Source organism: Elephas maximus, chromosome 4 (genome assembly GCF_024166365.1).
Source record: "Elephas maximus indicus isolate mEleMax1 chromosome 4, mEleMax1 primary haplotype, whole genome shotgun sequence".
Taxonomy (NCBI): domain Eukaryota; kingdom Metazoa; phylum Chordata; class Mammalia; order Proboscidea; family Elephantidae; genus Elephas; species Elephas maximus.
In genome coordinates, this window is record NC_064822.1 from 78295417 (window position 1) to 78317084 (window position 21668).

Sequence of the window (21668 nt, forward strand, 5' to 3'; positions counted from 1 at the left end):
TCATGCTTTGGTAAATTAGAGCGTCAGCGGAAAAGTGGGAGACCCTCAATGAGATGGATTGACGTAATGGATGCAACAGTGGGCTCAAACATAGCTACTGTTGGGTGGCACAGGACCAGGCAACATTTTTGTTCTCTTACACATAAGGTCGCAATATGAGTTGGATCCGATTTGACAGCACCTAACAACAGAATAAGGAGCAGGGAATGTAATTGTTCCATTCCAGCAGATGGAGGTATAGATAAATGAATAATTTTTGCTCTTAAATTTATACAATACCACCTATTATAGGAGCTTCAGGAACCCTGGTGGCATAGTGGTAAGAACTTGGCTGCTAACCAAAAAGTCAACAGTTCAAATCTACCAGCTGCTCCTTGGAAACCCTATGGGGCAGTTCTGCTCTGTCCTGTAGGGTCACTATGAGTCAAAACCGACTTGACGGCCTCTAACAACAACAACAAACAACTTTAGGCTTCTCAAAACATAAGGTCTTACTAAGTGCTTTATACTTTTTTGAATTTTAACATTTAATGATAATACCGATTATAACGATAGGGAAGGCATAGTGTAATCTTTCCACTCATCAGTGGGAATTCTGTTGTAGATGAAACACCACCTGTTGGCCAAATGATAGTTTACCTTGTAACAAGGTAAGAGTGCCATGTGTATAGTTGTAATGTTGTTTACCTACTATTTGACAGATAAACTTTGAAAAACTATATACACTTGTTTCTACCCAAAACTTGTTAACCAGTTACAAAATTAAGCTATTTTTAAAATGCTCACTCTGACCTTTTGTTAAATGTGCCTTACTTGGACCAGTGTAATTTTTTTTCTCCCTTTCTTCATTCCACATGGACAGTGTTCCATTCTTGAAAACTGAGAATTGGAATGATGGGATATTTGTTTTATAATAATTAAGGTGCAAACTATGAATTGAAGAATTGCGAAGGATGTGTTTTTCATCAGTAAAATGAAAATAAAACAGCTTTGGTCCATTAGAGATTAAGGAGAATCTTATGTGAAACCTCAGATCAAACGTACTTTACCTTTTAGATCCTGAGAAAGTGGTTAGACTTAATCATCCTATTTTTCTACTACATTTTTTAAGTGTATAGTGCTTTTTATCCTTTCTGTGACTTACTTTGTGTATAATATAGCTCAGCGGGTTGTAACTTTACAAGCACTTTTTATTTCACAGTTAGTAATTGGTAATTTTTAATAACTAATTTTTTTGTTGAGACTATACGGTATTCTTATGCAGATCACACACAGCTTCCGTGTTTGTTTGCTGGCTGCTGTGCCCTGCCCCTTCAAGGTAAGCATACTGTGCTAAATTTTTTTACAGCAATGTGAAAGAGGGTTGGCCTGGCAGTGCTTGTGAGGAGCTGTCAAAGGGGATTGTTAGTGTGGAAATTTAGTTTGAAAGACACCATTGCTTAATGATCTTAATTGTCTTCACTTCATATCATAAATACAAAAATGAACAGAACTTCAAACTGAAGCACTAAAACTATAATGTTTCATGTTGCCATTGTAATTTGTTACCACATACGTGGTTAGACCTCTAGGAGAGGGGAAGGCAGGCAGCAAGTAACTGTGAGTTTTGGAAGACATTTAAGTGAGTTAGGCATAAGGTGTGTGATTCACAGGCATAGTTTATGTACATCCAAACTAAGGTCAGGGAAACACTGCAGAGCTGTAGCCTTCCTAATCAATGACATATTTGTAAAAAAAGTTATAAAAAAAATTCTGAAATTCTTGGATTCTAATTTTTTTGAGAGTCAAGAGTAAATTATATTTGACTTCAGAGTATACACCCTTAACCTTTCAGGTCCTTGTGTTCAAAAGTGGCTTAGACCCACTTAAGGGGTGAGGGAAGTTGAGAAAGACCCAAAGTTATCAAGGAAAATCCACAACCTAAATTTACTTCCTCACAGGTCACTGAAGAGTAGATTGCAGGTAAAGCTGGCCTTACCACTTTTTTAACTTCAGACTGAATTTCAAATTCAGCAGTTAACCCCAAAATAAAATAATAATATCCCAGGTCAGAAATACACCCTTGCAAGTCTGTTTCAGAGAGGCATTTAAGCTTTGCTCCAGATACAGCCTAAATCAGTGGTTCTCAAACTCTTTGGTCCTAGGACCCCTTTGCTTTCTTAAAAATTATTGAGGAGACCAAAGAGCTTTTGTTTATGTGAGTTATATTTACCACTACTTACAGTATTCAAAATTAAAACAGAACTTTTAAAACCATTTATTAATTTACTTAAAAATAACGAACCCATTACAGAACCCAAAAACGAGGTCCAACTCACTGTGACCCTGCAGGTCAGAGATCTGTCCTGTAGGGTTTCCAAGGAGCGGCTGGTAGATTTGAATTGCTAACCTTTTGGTTAGTAGCTGAGCTCTTAACTGCTGTGCCACCGGGGCTCCAAACCTGTTGCATGTTAACATAAATAACATTTTTAAAAGTCATTTATTTTTGGTGGGGAGGGGACAAGTTACTTTATTTGAAGGAACTTAAGTGGATATTTTGATACAACTTACAGAAAAAATAAAGGTAAACCTAACATGCAGGTACTGTGTAGGTGACCACCGAAGTCACACCTGTGGCGATGAGGAAGCCAGGGTAAAGCTTAGGTCTCTTAATTACTATCTCCCAGGGTGTGCTTATGAAAGAGATACCTCTGCCAGACCAGTTTCCTAGGGGCCCAATAATGTACAAGTTGGTTATGTAATCACCCAAATTTTTGATGGATTTCGACGGCACTGGGTTTGGTTGGTTTTTTGGGTTTTCATCTGCTTATATTCAGGTAAGGAGTCTCAGCGAAGTCACACAAATGGGTCATTTTTATCAGTGGGCAGTTTATGTAGTTCCAGTAGTAACTGGTTCACACTTTTTTTCAAGTGTACCTAATGCATGCTGCATTGCATTCACCCTGCTCATCCAGTTGTCATGGTCTGGTTTCTTGATAACCTAAAGGAAGATTCAGCCGCTTTGTTGGTTCTGCAGCTTCTCAGCGTGTCCCCTCTTGTGAGGTTGGTGAAGGAAATACTTGGCAAGATTCTTGAAAGCCACATTTTTACAGTCAGGGTAGTAAGACATGGGCAGGTAAATGTAGTAGGTATAGGGCTCCAGGATGATGGCCTCCGAGTTTTGGTTGTAGTTCTGGAGCACCCACAAGGGGGATGCTGTTGTCATGGCAGGCAGGTGAGGCTGCTGTGCTGTGCTGGAGCAGTGGGGGCCTTGGGGCAATCTGAGAATGCTGGGAGGAGGTTGCGAAGGGTTGAGTACTAGGTTCTGTCCAAGTACCTGGTTCTGTCCAAGCATTGTTGAAGCAAGAAATCGCGACAACTCACCATAAAAAATCTCAACATATTTTTAATGAACAGTAATTTTCCCAAGTTAAAAAATACAAAAGGGCTGGTGTTTTATACCTTTGTAATTGTCTTCAGTGTCTGGCTTGACATTAGAAGACAGCTAAATTCTTGTCTGCCCCTCAGTGCATCCAGTCTGCTGCAATGAATTGTTTTGGTCGAACTATATGGAGAAAATTTGGCCTTACGCAGGTATTTAGTTGAAAAGAGCGGGAATATTTTAATAGCTTTTAAAAAAATTAGTGGTAAATAAATAATAGCAACATTTGCTGTTCTAACCATTTTTAAGTGTACAGTTCAGTGACGTTCACCACGTTGCGCAACCATCACCACTACCCATTTTCAAATGTTTTTCATCCCTCTGTACAGAAACTCTGGAAACCCTGGTGGCGTGGTGATTAAGTGCTATGGATGTTAACCATAAGGATCGGCAGTTTGAATCCACCAGGTGCTCCTTGGAAACTATGGGGAAGTTCTACTCTGTCCTATAGGGTTGCTATGAGTTGGAATTGACTTGACAGCACTGGGTTTGGTTTGGGTTTGGTATACAGAAACTTTATATCCCTTAAGTAATAATTCCCCATATTCTCCTCCCCCAAACCTGCTGAACGAGAATGTGCAATTAATAAGATCCCGCTGTTGCCGTTGAGTAGATTCCGACTGATGGTGACCCTATAGGACAGAGTAGAACTGCCCCGTAAGGTTCCCAAGGAGTGGCTGGTGGATTCGAACTGCTGGCTTTTTGGTTAGCAGCCAAGCTCTTAGCCACTGCGCCACCAGGCTAATAAGATCCAGGTTATTCGTATACATATTAAAGTTTGAGAAGCACTTCTTTAGATTATTGAAGCTGAGTAGTGTGAATGCTTTTTCTGGGTTAGGGTTTCCTCCAAATACTAGGATTGTTGAAATTCTAGGAAGGTTGCTTAGGTGTTCACATTTCACAGAATCAGTAAATGTTCAATGAAGAGGAGAATTAAAAAAAAAAAAAAAATTTTTTTTTATTGTGTTTTAGGCTAAAGTTTACAGCTCAAATTAGTTTCTCATTAAAAAATTTTATACACAAATTGGTGACATCAGTTGCAATCCTTGCATTGTGTCAGCACTCTCCCTCTTTCCATTTCCATCTTGGCTTCCCCATGTCCATTCATCCAGTTTTCCTGTCCTTTCCTGCTTTCTCATTTTTGCTTTTGGGCAGAAATTTGTCCGTTTGGTCCTGTATACTTGATTGAATTAAGAGGCGTGTTCCTCATGTGTATTATTGCTTGTCTTAATAGGCGTGTCTCATCTTTGCCTGAAAAGTGGACTTTGGGAGTGGCCTCAGTCCTGAATTAGCAGGGTGTCCGGGGCTATAGTCTTGAGGGTTCCTCCAGTTTTTGTCACACCAGTGAGTCTGGTCTTTGTGAATGTGAATTTTGTTCTACGTTTTTCTCCTGCTCTCTCCGGGACAAAAATTTTTGATGTATGTATCGTCTTAAGGAATTTTGTGAGATCTGGTAGATAGTCTCCTTGTCTTCTGATCATCTTGTTATCTACAATAATACAGGAAGGGCACAGCTTTCTATGAAATTCACACGTGCTCGGGATCTTGACAAAGCCAGAAATTACTTGTAACTTGTCTAATTTGTCCCTGTGTTGCATTAGGACTGTACCCAATCAAAGAATCACTGATTCTAACATGGGTCTGGGATCAAAGAGAAGCCTGGCGGCTTAGCATTGAATACTTCGTAGGGGTTTGAGACTCCTGAGAGGGGCTGTGAAGCTGGAGTCCAGTTGGCTCTGCGAAGCTGTGGGTGGGGGAGGCTCTGTCAACTCTGCGCCTTACTTCCTCTGCCATTGCATTTGGGCCTTACATGTAAGTGGTAGACAGAGTTCATACTCTTTAACGCCTGCATTATGCTGTCCTTTTATGAGGAGCTATATTCACATGAATTACTGTTTTTCAAGTGATAATATTGCATATAGACTGATGAAACAATCTTGATGTTCATGGATAGTTATACTTTTTTGTAAGGTTCCCCCACTATTAATGAGAGAAGTCCATTAAGTACTGTGTAAACAGACAGTGTCTATTCATAGTTGAATGTATCACAAGTATATGAGTCTCCCTTGACTTTGCCTAATTTAAAAAGAATTGTTTGGGTTTTGTTTTCAACTAATTTTGGACTTATTAATAAAAACAGCACAGGTATGCGAAAGATAAGTTTCCTACTCCTCTCGTTTTGCCTCACCTGTTTCCCCCACCCCCAGCTACTGTATTTTTTTGTATCCTTCCAAAGAGGTTATAACCTTTAGAGTATGGCATGGTACCAACTTCGACTCATGAAGACTCCATGTATGTCAGAGTTGAACTGTGCTTTATAGGATTTTCAATGGCTGATTTTTTGGAAGTAGATTGCCAGGACCTTCTTCCAGGGTGCCTCTGGGTAGACTCAAACCATCAACCTTTTGAGTTAGCAAGTTTGCACCATTCTGAGATTCCTCTTTAGAGGATATCTGTGTCTGTATCCATCTCCCTTCTCTGCCACTTGGGCATGCAGATCTTAAAATTCCTACCATGTACCTATGTTTTTATTTTTTGTTTTCACTTAACTCTGTACTTGGAGATTGTACCAATGGTAAAACAGTAGTTCATTGAGATTGATCTCTTCCAGAGAAAAAATTTGGACCGATTGGTGGTTCTCTTAAAATTACTAGTATTTGCCTTTGGAGTTAGTGTGTCTAATGTAAATATGTGCTTCACAGTTGAAACATTAAAAATATATAAAGGAAATGACAAGGAAAATAGATAACCACTTCAGGGTATGGGCTGCATGAAACTTGAAATTTCTAGGGCTTAAATTAAAATTTGTATTTCAGTATGGAAGAACTGTAGTCACAGGGAATTCCTGCATTCATGGTACATTCCTGTACCAACAAATAATAATATGAATAAATATGCAGATATACAAGGGCTCATTCACACTTAAGCATTTTATACAGATTATAAATTTTCAGGATGGAGCTGTAGAGTTGAAATTTAGAATCTATATTGACTTGTAGTTAGCCAAATGAGGTTAAATAACTGAATGTCCTTTAAAGGGGAATCTGAGACTTTTTTAAATAATTTATTTTATTTTTGTTCTTGTTGAGAATATACACCATAGAACATATACCAATTAAAAAATTTCTACATGTACGATTCATTGACCTTGATTGCATTCTTTGAGTTGTACAACCATTCTCATTCTCCTTTTCTGAGTTGTTCCTCCCTGATTAACATAAACTCACTACCCCGTAAGTTTCCTGTCTGTCTTTCGAGATATTGTTGCTTTGATACCATATAGATAGGCCTTAAAAGAGAACAATGCTTAAGGCAGACATTCCTTACTAGTTAAGCTAAACTGTTGCTTGGTTTGAAGAAAAATTCAGGGGGATATTTGTGGTTTTAAGGTTTAAAGATTATCTCAGGACATTAATTTTATCCAGCCTCCAAGGAGCCTTGGTGATGCAGTGGTTAAGTGCTCTGCTGCTAACCGAAAGTTGGGTGGTTTGAACCTACCAGCTGCTCCAGAGAAAGATATGGCAGTCTGCTTCCGTAAGGATTACAGCCTTAGAAACCCGGTGGGACAGTTTTACCCTGTCCTACAGGGGTATTGCTATGAGCTGAAATTGACTCGACAGCCAAGGCATATAGCTTCCATGATTCCAGAAAGTATGAGACATTTTATATCTGAAATATCCCACATAAACGTTTTTGCTAACTTAAAGGTGAGTTCATTAATGTTCCACGCAAACCATTATCAAGTTTACTTAATAAGTTAAAATTCATGTTAAATTTCTTAGGTAAGAAAAAGGTTGTAGTAGTTACATAGGCTAATGCTCTTATTTTTAGAAGGTATGTGTTGGAATAATTGTTGAAGTGTCATGATGTCTACAACTTTCTTATGGCTTCACACAAACAAAAATTGTATGTAGCAAATAGGTCACAATGTTAATTGTTGAATCCTGGTTTAGATACACTTCTCTGTGTGTTTGAGAATTTTCGTGATAAAAACTTGGGGTTGGGAGTATACCCCTTAAAAGTTGATATATTTTCACATTTGGCTACTGGAACTTTTTAAATTGCAAGCAGACATTTAGTCCGAAAAGATTCTTACTATTGACCCTTTTTTTTGTGTGTGATTGAAGCTACTTGCACGGAGCTATCTTTTGGGAAGATACTGAAAATAGAAAATTAAAAAGTGAATCTCTTAAAATAAAGGCAAAAGCATGGTGCATTTTATTAAGATGTGAAATTTTGAGCGTTCTGATCACTAATATGTAAATTTTAAAGTAAATAAAAGGATTACTACTAATGATGAAATAATTTGTTTAAAGGTAAGTAAAAGGAATTGATTGACATTGTCTTTCTTGGTCCATAGAGATTAAAAAATTTTTGAGGGCCAGGAAAAGACTTTTTCTTTGGACTTACAGTAAAATCAGACTTGTATTACACTCATGAGTTTTTTCTATTTTGCATTTTTATTTAAGAGAGAAAAATTTCTTAATTTCTTTTAGATGGAAAGAGGTAGCTTGTGGCAGCAATTGTGTTATCAGGCTAGTGAATAAAAGGTTTCAGGTCAACAAATAATTCGCGGAACTGTAAAGATAATGTCTTGATTCTGAATTACTTATTCTGGGAAACTTAGTACTTTATCATGCCTCTTAGAATTAGGGAAGGGATGAGATGTGGCAAGATTATATAGTTCTCTATGTGTATGTTTGGCTTGCTGTCTGTAAAGTATGGTATTGGGGAGTTCATGTCTGCCAAAAGTTGCTCAAATTATCTCATAACCTTGTTTTGAGGTACTGTTTGTTTTGCCCTGATTTTTACTTTATTGCCAACTAAATAATTTCAAAGTGGTGCCTTTTTCCAATGGAAAATACGGTTAGTGTGCTTTGTTGTATGGAGCAGAATGCCAAGTGCTAATATATTGTTTTAAAATAACTTATTTTTTGTTGTTGTTGAAAATATACACAGCAAAACATACACCAGTTCAGCAGTTTCTACATGTAGAAGTCAGTGACATTGATTATCTTCAAGTTGTGTGACCATACCCACCTTCCTTTTCTGAGTTGTTCTTCCTCTATTTACATAAACTCACTGCCCTCTAAGGTTCCTAGCTAATCTTTCAAGTTGCTGTTGTCAATTTGATCCCATGTAGAAAGATCTTAAAAGACTATAAGCTAAACTATTGTTTGGTTTTGAGAAGACTTTAGGGGATATTTTTGGTTTAAGGTTTAAATCAAGTGGTAATCTGAATTAAATATTTGTAAGATCATGTTAGTGGATTTCTAGGAATAACACAGACTTTTCTCTTCTTTTATAGCATAAGCAGTACTATAATGGATGTAGACAGCACAATTTCCAGTGGGCGTTCAACTCCAGCAATGATGAATGGACAAGGAAGCACTACTTCTTCAAGCAAAAATATTGCTTATAACTGTTGTTGGGACCAGTGCCAGGCTTGCTTCAACTCTAGTCCAGACCTGGCAGATCACATCCGTTCCATACACGTAGACGGTCAGCGAGGAGGGGTTGGTTTTGCCATTTCTTTTTTCCACTCCCTGTTTTCATTAGTTTTAATGATTTATAATTACTAGACAGATGTGTTTTCTGAAAGTAATTTGGGATTGTTTTTACATAGGATTTTTTTTTTCCTTGAATGATTTTTTTTTCTTTCACTTCCCACAAATTGGATAGATTCAAATGAAAATAGAGCATACTATACATTGGTTTTTAATTTGCTGTTAGGTATGTTATTTTGAAGAAATTATACTTCTGATAATATAGTGGGACTATTACAAATGAATACAATATATTCCATGGTTCTGATGTTTTGAGAACGTTTCGGGATTGGTACTGCCTTCTATTTCTATTGTTAGAGTGGTTCTAAATTATTCCTGATGCTGACATTAATTAGAAAGACTTGATACCAGGATCAGTATATACAATCCTATTAAATGTCAACCCTCACTCATTATTTGTGAGTAATAATTGATCATTTTTCCCAAGTCTTGTCAGAGCTGGTTTAGTTGGAAAGTCCTGATTAGTCACTATTGACCTATATCCTCAGGAGTGCATTTAATTATGTGTTAGTTCACATAATTATTGAGTAGTAAATAAAGACCTAAGCAAATTAGGTGAGGCAAGGTGAAATGGACCAAACTATTAATTTATAATTTTTTTCAATTTTACCTGGGTTTGTCTTAAATAGTTACCACACTTTGTACATTTTCCAGAAATAAATGTCACATTGTAAGTACAGATAATCCATTAGACCGCATGTCTCCTAGCAGCTTGCCATTACTATTGAGATACACTGATACTAAAGTGGTTAAAAAATCATTATGGTTTAAGTGAGTGGGTGAGTAACTGTTTCCAAGGTTGTATTGATATTTAGATTATAATATTGATCTTTTTTCCTTTTTAAGACAGTACCATATAAGAATTCTTAACATTTTAACCAGTGGTGTTACATTTGAAATTTCTTTTAAGAAATATTTGCCTCTGTCACAGTATATTGTATGTCAGCAATCTTTTTGTTATCTACACTAGATAAGTAAAGATTTGTATTGTTGGGTTTAATATTTATGTTATCTGAGTAACTAGTAAAATGTACTTCCAGATAGGCTGTTAATGAAGTGGGGCCATACATGGTGTTTTCACTGCAAAATCCAGCTCAGTGGTTAGGCTACTTTGGGAAGTTTAGTCTTTTTTACTGCCTCATACATGTTGGATTTTTCACTGTGGGCTGTCTCATCAATTTGGTGTTCTGGCCATTACAGATCTGCCTTTTGTGAGCCAGCGCTTGAGGTCACTTGGCGTATACCACCTAGATAGTCTTTTGAGTGATGGCATGATGCTTTTTTGTCATTTGACTTAAAAAAAGGATCACAGGCTAGGTAGAAGATCACTGAGCTTTTCTTAGTAGGTGTGTGAATGTTTTAGATCTCTGAGTCTTGGGTTCTCCAGTTTAAGTTAGCCAATGAGAATGTTTTCAGCTTTTACAGGTTTGCAGAAAAAAGGAAGTTACAGCCCAAATTTTATAATTCAGATGTATCAGTAATCACTGCAACTACTTGTTCCTTGTTGATTTTATAGGACTAGGCATGAAGTCTTGTTATCACTACCATAAGTATAATCTTACTGAAATTAATCCCCTCCCCAGTATCATTTCTTAGTTTCTTATTCATAAAATTACTTTATTACAAATAGTGAGATCTTTAAGGATAATGCTGTTTTAATCAGGAAAGAAGCCCTGATTCTATGGTACATGGGGTTGCTGTGCATGGAAACCAGCTTGACAGCACCTAACAACAAAAACAGTGTTAACCAGGATATTTTCTTCATTATTAATTATTTTCTTTTTTTCTTGCATGAATAAATATTGATGGCAAAATATTAAAATTCTAAAAAAAAGAAAAGAAGCCCTGATCTTTGAAGGACATTAGTTGTTAAAGTATAAGAGATCAGAAAAATGCAGAAAATATATTCCATTTAGTTCTATATTTCAATCATTTGTGTACTTCCTGAATGGTAAAATGTGAATGAGAATTTGAAAACTTGTTATGACTATATAGGACAAGAATTCTTAATCTGATTTTTGTCCTTTGAGGTTGTAATAGAGTAGTGGTTGGTTGGAACATCTGATTTTGGTGCTATAATTATTTTTTTAGATTTCTTGTTTCTATCCTGAGTATTAAACTGTCGTATGGAACAGAAATAAATGAGAAAAAAAATTGGTAACCCTAGAAGACTTTATGCTTCTTATTGTTGAAAGATAACAATTTGACTGGAGCAGTAAGTTAGCAAGATCTAAGCGCTGTATTAATTACTGCTTTTTTTTTTTTTTTTTTTTTCCCTTATCCCTCTCTAATGTTCCTGGAAAAAGCAAACAAAACATACAACAGCTTAGAAGGTTCTGTCCCCACCCCGCCCCCGCCCGCCTTGAAGTTAATGTTGCCAAGTCAATGTGGACTTTAATTATGTTTGAAGGCAGAAGTCAAGTGCAGTGTAGGTTTTCTTGACCTTGATTTGTACAAAGTGGGTAGATATTTAATTCTACATTAAAAATTAAATTAACAATTTAAACACCAAACTATGAATATAACCTCCTCCCACTCTTGTTTTTAAATCATGAGAGTGGTTCCTGCTATTTAAAAAACAAAAACAGACCAAAAAGAAAAATAATAAAACTTTTGTGTTAAGTGTAACATAATTGGGTACTTCTGTGCATGTCTGGGTTCCAAAAGGTAGGTTCTGAACTGCTTTACTAATCAAATTTCAAATTCCTCTGTTTGATTAATACACACCTAGGTTTTAGTAAGTGGGGATCTTCATCTTGTAGTGTTTTACTGGTTCAATATAAGATACATCGGTTTTTTTTTTTTTTTAAACTTTTTCATATTACAGTCACTTGCCAGAAAGAAATCTGTTCAGTTTTCTTCTTTTTTTTAAATAATTTATCTTATTTTTGTTGAAATACACACAGGAAACCATACACAAATTTAACAGTTTCTGCATGTATAGTTCAATGGCACTGATTACATTCTTCAAGTTGTACAACTATTCTCAGCCTCCTTTACCGAATTATTCATTCACTGTTAACATAAACTCATTGTCCCCTAAGCTTCATATCTAACCTTTGGAGTTTCTGTTGTCACTTTGATAATCATGTAGATCTTTAAAAGAGCACGGTGCTCAAAGCAGACATTCTTTACTAGTTAAGCTAAACTATTACTTGTTTTAGAAAAGACCTCAGGTGGATATATTTGGTTTAAAGTTTAAAGATTATCTCAGGTCAATAGTTCAGGAGTTCACTCAGCCTCTGGCTCCAGAATATCTGGATTCCGTGAGATATTCCCCCTTCATCAGGATTCTTCTATAGGATCTTTTATCAGAATGTTCAGTAATGGTAGCTGGCCACCATCCGGTTCTTCTGCTGTCATGGCAAAAGGGGCAGTTGTTCATGGAGGCACTTAGCCACACATTCCATTTCCTTCTCTGATTCCTGACTCTTCCTTTGTTGCTCCAGAGGAATAGAAACCAGTGGTTATACCTTGTAAGTATAACAATTGTTAACAATTGTTGTAAGCTTGCAGGCTTTTAAGGCCTCAGGCACTATGCAGTGAACTAGGAGGTAGAACAAAAACAACTACATGTATCTTGTTGATTTTACAGGAGTAGGCATGAAATGATATTTGGCCGGTTAACCGGAATGTTCCAATACACCATAACCCTAAACCTCCAAACCAAGGAACCAAATCCCACGAGGCATTTGGTTGTATATAAACAGCACCAGCAGCTGCTGTTCTTTTGTTGTTGTAGAACCTATATATCACACAAAATTAGCCAGTTCAACTTCTTATAGGTGTGCAGATTAGTGGCATCAGTTACAATGATCTGCTGTGCAACAGTTATCTTTGATGGGTGCCAAGTTGCCCATCACCATAAGCAGAAGCTCAGTGCCCTGTAAACAGTGACTTCCCTTTCCCTGCTCCTTCCTGCCCCTGGTAACCAGTAATAAACTTTGGTCTCTGTACGTTTGCCTATTCTTGTCATTTTATATAAGTGAGGTTTATACAGTGTTTGTCCTTTTGTGATTGACTTTTTTCACTCAGCATCGTGTCTTCAAGATTCGTCCACGTTTGTATCATGTGTCAGAACTTCATTTATCTCTCTGGTTGAGTAGTATTCCACTGTATGTATATACCACATTTTTTTAATCCATTCATTCATCGATGGACAGCAAATACACAACAGCCGTACCATTTCGAATTCCCACCAGCAATGAATAAATGGATAAGGATTCCAATTTCCCCACCAAACCAACCAATCCAAACTGGTTGTCATTGATTTTAACTCATATTGACCCTGTAAGACAGAGTAGAACTGCCCCGTAGGGTTTCCAGGGAGCACCTGGTGGATTCAAACTACTGACTTTTTGGTTACCAGTTGAACTCTTAACCACTGCGCCACCAGGGTTTCCAATTTCCTCATATCCTTGCCAATATTTGTTATTTTCCTTTTTTTTTGAGCCATCTTACCCATTGCTGTCAAGTCGATTCCGACTCATAGTGACCCTATAGGACAGAGTAGAACTGCCCCATAGGGTTTCCAAGGAGCAGCTGGTAGATTCGAACTGCTGTCCTTTTGGTTAGCGGCTGAGCTTTTAACCACTGTGTTACCAGGGTTCCTTAAGCTATCTTAGTGGGAGTGAAATGGTATCTCGTTTTGATTTGTATCTCTCTGATGGCTAATGACCTTGAACATCTTTTCATGAGTTTATTGGCCATTTGAATATCCTCTTTGGTAAGATACCTATTCAGGTCCTTTTCCCATTTTTTGATTGGATTATCTTTTTGTTGTTGTAGAAGTTTTATGTATATTTTGGATATTAGTCTCTTAATGGATATATGGTTCCGAAGATACTCTCCCAGTGGTAGGTTGTCTTCGCTTTTCTAATAAAATCTTTTCATGAACAAAATTATTTACCTGTTTAGGTTTCTTGGTGCAGGAGATACTTTCGTCATTTTATTAATTTTCCTTTTATACTTGTTTCATGTGTTTTTTAGTTGGGGGTCAAGGGAAGAAATTTGGGAGGAGATGGTAGGATATTCAAAAACTTGAATAAGGACAGTGACCTTTATGTGTTTTGCAAAATGGCATTTGTAAACTCTCAGTTAGAGTGCTGCTAGGATGTGAGATCAACCTGAGGACATCACTTTGAATTTTGGTAGCTAATTGGCATCTAGACATGAAATTGGTTCTGTCTTTTGCTATAGACAAGAAATGTTTTATTCTTGTAATTTGAACGTTTTATTAAATATCCTTATCCTGTCTTATATTAAATACCTTTATACATGAAATTGAAAATAGTGGCTAAAAGTACTTGGATAAAAAATTATGTCTGTTGTATTTTAGTTAGATTTTGAAAAAATGATCTGATCTTAACCAAAATAATTGGGTCTAAAAAATACTTTGATTTTCTTTTGTATGTTGACATACTGAAAAAGAATGGACCGTTTTTGTTTTTTGCTTTTTCCCCTCAAAATACTAGAGTTTGAAGGGATCATGAGATCATCCAACTCCTTCCTAACTTCAGGTGGTATGTCTCTTGCCTTATACATCTTTTTGTATTATTTAATTGCAAAAGGGATCTAATTCCTCAGTATAACTAGACATTTCTTTTTTTGAACGTAAACCATACTGACTCATTTTCTGTATTTGTATATGACTGATTTTAATTTACTAATTATAACAAAATTTCTTTATGCATACTTAGACTCTATCAGGTTACATTGCATTCTTTTGCAGTGGATTTTTAATTTATTTACAGAAAATTTAGATGGAGTCATTTGTGCACTTCAGGTGTGAAGAGTTAGTGACCAGACAGGCGTATAGGTATATGTATCTGTCCTGTCAAGTGAGCCATTAAAGGTATAGGTCATGCATATATTTAAATAAATACACTGCCATGTTTGTTCAAGGGAGTTGAGACTAAGGCAAAGTTCCCAGGTTTGTACTAGTCTTCTTCATTTTGGGCATTCTGGAGAAGATCCCTTAAGATAAGGCTGACTCATTCCAACAGAAATGAGTAAGTTTTCCTAGAGTTCTCGACAGAATGTCCAGACCTTCCTGTAACATTTGAAAATTTTAGATCTCTGTATCTTATGCATGGAAACCCTGGTGTCATAGTGATTAAGAGCTATGACTGCTAACCAAAAGGTCGGCAGTTTGAATCCACCAGGCTCTCCTTGGAAACCCTATGGGGCAGTTCTGCTCTGTCCTGTAGGGTTGCCGTGAGTCAGAATTGACATGACGGCAGTGGGTTTGTTTTTTTTTTTTAAATATACGGAGCCCTGGTGGCGCAATAGTTAAGAGCTGTGGCTGCTAACCAAAAGGTAGGCAGTTTGAATCCACCAGTCGCTCATTGGAAACCCTATGGGGCAGTTCTATTGTACATGTAGAAATTATTGAATTGGTGTATGTTCTGCTGTGTGTGCTTGACAACAAACAAAAATAAAATAAATTATAAGAAAGTTTTTACAAATATGCATAATTTCAGGTTTCAAAAGAACCTTTGTCAGATTTGGACTATCTCTAACCATTTATCAAAGGAGTTTCTTAATAAGGGTGAGGGAAGGAAATTTAGCTTTTGAAGGTTCTGTGGTTTATGTAGATATTTGATGTGGATTTCCACGATTGTGGAAGTTTGGTGTTTTCTTTCCCCCAGAATTAGCTTTCAAAGGGAAGGGGCAATGTATTATTCTTGACACAAATATTTCACCCATATATGGCTAAACATAGTTAACTTTGGCCTATTAACACTTCATATAAAATTTACTAGGCTGAAGATGATGGTTTTTCTTTGAAATCCTGAAAGTATTACCCTGAAAGTGTTATTAGGCATTTAATCTAGAGTCTAGACCATATCTACTTAGTAATTAAGGCTGTGTCTCATGGAATTACAGTCTGCCATTGTCCCGTTGTCATGTTTATTCATAGGGAAAGAATTAAAAATCAGAGATTGTTACTTGCCATATGTAGTGGTTGGGTAATGTTAGGTAGGGGGGTGTTTATCTGGGGGAACTAAGTCCCACCTTTTCTGTGATATGAGAGTAACTCAGAGTGGGGGTCCTTAAGGATTACATTGGTCGAAGTCTTTGCTGTTATAAAAATTGTTACAAAAAGTGATTTTGTTTCCAAATACTTGCATTTCTGCTTATGGCACTGAATTGTGAGATAATTTTAAATCAATCTGTGATTCCTGTTTATTACTTGGACTGAAAATTTAAGACTCCTATTCAGAATCTAGTACTAGTCTTGAGTCAAGAAATTGACAGATAGCTCTTGATTTTCTGCAGTCTAAACAATACTAGATTAATTTCCCCAACGTGTATGTATAGCTTTAATTTTTTTTTTCTTTTCCTGAATTCATTTAAAAAGCAATTTTTAACTCTGGGAACCTCAGGCATTATTTATAAACATGTGGTAGGGAGAAGAATTTTAAAGTATGAAGGAGGAAATGTTATGACTTCCTATATCTGTTTAACTAAAAAGGAACTGGCAAATCTTTTGTGGGATCAGGATATGCAATTCTGTAAACAGTCAAGTGAATTGGCAGTAGTGGTATGGCCCTGTTAGACCTATTTGATATAAAATGGTTTTAGTTTTCAGTAAAAATTGATCTCAGTTATTTGTTCATAGACTACTGTAGATTTTTCTAGTATTTAAAATTTTTTATTTTGAAATTGACTTTTAAAGACTGTTTCCTCAGTTCTGTATCTTTGTTCTGTTCTGTATGTAATGTAGTATGTTACAGTCTTGATGGTGTGGCTCCGTAACTGCTCTTAATAAAGAACAGAACCTATAAATGGCTCTCTAAAGGTGGTGATTACAATGTATCTATACTCCTCTTAGAAACCCTGGTGGCATAGTGATGAAGTACTACAGCTGCTGACGAAGAGGCCGGTAGTTCAAATCCATGAGGCACTCCTTGGAAACTCTGTGGGGCAGTTTTACTCCGTCCTGTCGGGTTGCTATGAGTTGGAATCGACTTGATGGCAGTGGGCTTGGGTTTTTTTTTTTATGCTTATGGATTCTGGGGAGCAGTTTTTAATGTTCAGTTTGGTGGAAATACAGTCAGGAACTTGATATCTCACAAGTAGGAAGATGATAAAGAAAGATTGTTGGTCTTGTCACATTCCAAACCAAGTCAGGCTCAGTTGCCTGAACCCAAGTATATGGATCTGTTGTAATAATAGAGGAATATGTGCCCATTGCTGTTGCAAATATCCTAGTTTTATTAAATTTTGCTTTATAATCAAGATAATTGGGAATAATTTTAAATTAATAGAATGTTATAATTAGTATTAGCGTGCATGTGAGAATAGGGAAAAATTGACAAAAATTATAATTGTATAACTTTACACATTTGAAGATAAAAATATCAGTACCCACTAGTTAATGTTTATTGACTCTTGATTTATTTTTATTGTCTGTTTATAGCTTTATTATTTTCCTGATATTTAAAATAAGTACATTCTTGTTCTCTCAAGCAGTAAATACAAAAAAGTAATAATGGTCCATAGTCCCAGTTCCTAGGGATGTATTGTTAAAATTTTGTATGCTTCCTTCTGAATAGTACTTTGTGTTTGGTTTGTCAATTCCTTAAGGGGAAGAGGTAGCTTTGCCTCTCACACTGGGAAGTTCTGATTTGATAATTTCAAATCAAAATGCTTAATGTAGTTAAACTTTCTGAATCATTTAATTAGAATTGTCTATCAAGTTATTTTAGTGGAAATCTTAATTGCTTGGAATTGTTATAAATAAATTTGTCATTAGATTGTACAGAGATTTCTGTAAAAGTAACTTTTGAGTGTGAGTGTGTTGTTAGAACAACTCATTTTGAAATATGCAGTATTCAAAGCAGATTACACTTAGGAAACTATGAGGCAGTTTTACCCTGTCCAGTAGGGTTGCTATGAGTCAGAATCGACTAGATGGCAACGGGTTTGGTTTTTTTTTTTTAATACCTGGGGAGAATAAAACTCAGTTAATTTTAATAGTTGCTGGTAAGTCTTTATATTCATTTTGGCATGTCTACATCATATTTTCTATAACTTTTTCAAAATATATTTTGAAGTATAGATTTTCAATGAGTCAAAAACTGGATCATGAGAGAAGAGATCAGTAAACTTTGGCAAGTCTTTTATATATTATTTGTAATATAAAAAAATCAAAGAAAAAGCTTCTAAAGTACAGATTCTATATTACATTATGTGTGTTTCTTAGTTAGAGATGTGAATTCATGTCTGCTTTGTTTGATTCATATATGGCTCTTTATTAAGTGAAGACCTAAAAGGTGTTCTTTTTAATTTACAAGGAATCAAACTTCTTGTTGAAATAAGTCATGGAAATTAACATGGCTTTTCTTTTTAACAGGTATTTGTTTGCTTATGGAAAGGTTGTAAAGTATATAACACTCCATCAACCAGCCAAAGTTGGTTACAAAGGCATATGCTAACACACAGTGGAGACAAACCTTTCAAGGTAAGTGTGTATGTGTGGGGCTGTCTTTGGTAATTCTCAGCTTAAGTTGACGTGTTTCTTAATGGGCATACTTTTGTCCTCCTAAATTTTAAACCATTTGTTGTAACATTTCTGTAGATACGTAGAATTTCAAAAGTGGAAGGGAGCAGAAGAAAGGCCTCATGATCTAATTCTGTGAAGATTGCAGCCAAGAAAACCCTGCAGAACAGATCTACTCTACCGCATAGGGGTCACCATGAGGTAGAATCGACTCTATGGCAGTGGGTACTCTTACGGAAGTAGATCACCAGGCCTTTCTTCCACAGTGCCACTGGGTGGATTCCAACTGTGAACCCTCTGGTTCTAGCTGAGTTGGAGACAGCTTGCACCACCTAGGGACGTAAAAACTGGGTAGGAGTAACTGCAGGTTTTAACTCAGAGATCCAGTTGATTGTGGATCATGAACATAAATCAAGCTACTTCTCTTTCAGACAAAGTTTTCTGAAGAGATTGTACTACGAATGATCTTCAGCTTTCTTTCCACCTTTTAACATCCTATGATGAATACGTTACTGCTCATTCAATAAAGCTAAACCAAAAAAACCCATTGCCATTGAGTCGATTCCAACTTGTAGCGACCCGATAGGACAGAGTAGAACTGCCCTGTAGGATTTCCAAGGCTGTAAATCTTTATGGAAGCAGACTGCCATATCTTTCTTCTGTGGAGCAAGCAGTTGGTGAGTTTCAACTGCTAACCTTTTGGTTAGCCGAGTGCTTAACCGCTGCGCTACCAGGGCTCCTTTTAATAAAGCTAAATGATAAATACTGCATATGAAAGAAAAGTGGAAGGGAGGTAGAGATCATTTAATCCATTTTTTTCCAATTTGAAGAAAAGAAAAAAATGTCACGGAGGTCAGGGACTTGAGGCCATGTCTTTTATTTATTTATTACAATTTTTCTATTTGTTGTTGCAAATACACACAACAAAACAGACAACAATTAACAGTTTCTTTGTGTACAATTCAGTGACAACCATTCTTACCCTCTTTTTCTGAGTTGTTGCTCCCCCATTAACACAGACTCACTAAGGCTCCTGTCTAATTGCTATTGTCAGTTTCATTTTATACAGGTAGTTCTTAAAGAGCGTAATGCTCAAGGCAGACATTCTTTACTAGTTAAGCTAAATCATTGTTTGGCTTCAAAGGCCATTTGGTTTTAAAGGCTGTGTCTTTTAAATTGATCAGCTGTTGATAATCCTTGTGGTCTGATTATGTTTTCTTACAGTCACAGATTTCAGCCTTTTTACAAGTAAATAACATGAATAATAATAACATGAAATAAAGGAATTATGGAGCATTAAGGGATTTGATACTGTTGACTCAATTTTGAGGTCATTACAGAGGTTAGTTGTAAATCACTTTGTCAAATAGATGATTCTGTGAAACCTGGGTAAAGAGCAAGTTTCTGTAAATATAATTTTTCCATTCATTATATTGCTTTCTAATTAAAGAAGTCGAATAGTTTATTAAGAGTGGCACAGTGGTTAAGCACTCACTGCTAACTGAAAGGTTGGTGGTTTGAGCATACCAACCTGCTCCAGACTTGGTGATCTGCTTCCATGGCAAAGATTACAGCCTAGGAAACCCTGTGTCCTGTAGGGCTGCTGTAACTTGGAGTCTGCTCGAGAACAACGGGTTTGGTTTGGTTTAATCTTTACAGGAGCAGATCGACCATCAGGTCTTTTCTCCAGCGCAGGTGGGTTTGAACTGCTGACCTATAGATGAGCAGCCTAGCACCTAACCATTGTGCCACCAGGGTTCCTTGATACAAAAATACCATGCTAGAAACTTTGCTTGAGTTCCATTAGAGAATGAGGGGGGTTGCTTTTTTTTTTTTTTTTCCTGTTTCCATTTATTTTATTTATACATATCCATTTCAAGGAAAAAATGACTTTAAAAGTACAATTCTGTCCCAGGAATGGATTCTTACCTGTGCAACCACTGAAGAAAAAAAACCATGCAAACTGAAACTGTGGCCTTTTATAGTGACTGAGTAGAATGTGCAGTTATTCCATTAGTATAATAGCTCTGATTTTGCAACTGATAGCACAGAAGAAAACCCAGACTTCACTGGCTTGATGCAAGGAAACACAGTTTTACATGTGGGTATGATAAGGTTTGCAATAGTTTGGAAAGGGTTTGTATGAAACAAACACAACACTGGAATCGGCCTGACGTGCCCCTCACATCAGTTTTATTACTACTGTATTTTCTTTGACTTGTTTGGCAATGATAATAAGTAAATGAAAGCAATAAAAGATAATGAGGTGATCATTTAAAATTGTAAGTTGAAATTTGTCTAATAAATATCCAATAAATGAATTATCTCAGGCTTTTAAATTATTTTTGGCCATTTGTATAAATTTATAATTGTTGAAATGTACCACGGTATATAGAAGATACTAGGTTATACAGTTTATCCATTTTGTTCTCTTAGCTGTTGTGACAATATTCCAAGCAACCAGTTCTTTAAAAATGAATAGAGAAATATTATTGATGACTAGTTTGGTTTTTGCTGTCTTGCAAAAACTATACAGTTTGACATTTTTTTTCCTGTCAGAGTGTACTCGTTTGATGCATCAGTAAGGTGTTCGCAGCCCACCTCTCTGGCCCTGAGCCACTAGCTGATGACAGTTGAGGATACACAGCCCCCGCAGGATGGTGCTCTGGCCTACCTGCCCCTCCCCCCACACTATGGGCCTTCATCTGAGAACAGCATGTAAATGTTGCGGAGGGGAAGAAAGATATGATGGGAAGTGGAGTTGCTTTTTAAAAAGATTACTTAGTATTTTTGATTAGGCGACTCGACGGCACTGGGTTAATCATTAATAAGTTAAAAGGATTATAAAAAAACAATTTTACATCGAGAAATTTTCCTCCTCTTTTCTGTTTCTCTCCCTATCCGTTCCCAGTATACTTTTTTTTTTATTAGTTGCTGATTAATTCTTCAAGTAATCTAATTCTTTTTTACACAAAAGCTGTGTGTACTTCATACTGTCTGTGCGTTTATTTTGTAAATAAACTTGTTTTAGAGCAGTTTCAGATTTATAGGAATATTGCGAAGATAGTATGGAGGGTTCCCTAACCCAGTTTCACCTATTATTAACATCTTATATTGGCATGTGCATCTTGTCTTTTTTTTTTTGAAACTTTTTATTGTGGTAAAGTACACA

At 36.4% G+C, this 21668-nt stretch overlaps 1 protein-coding gene across 1 annotated transcript in view; it reads left to right on the top strand.

The window, feature by feature from the left end:
- AEBP2 (AE binding protein 2) overlaps positions 1-21668 on the top strand; it is an 82660-nt gene that overhangs the window by 16143 nt on the left and 44849 nt on the right. The window contains exons 2-3 of the mRNA XM_049882595.1: positions 8730-8937; positions 18350-18457. Coding sequence (XP_049738552.1) covers positions 8730-8937; positions 18350-18457 — 316 coding nt within the window. The remainder of the gene's footprint in view (positions 1-8729; positions 8938-18349; positions 18458-21668) is intronic.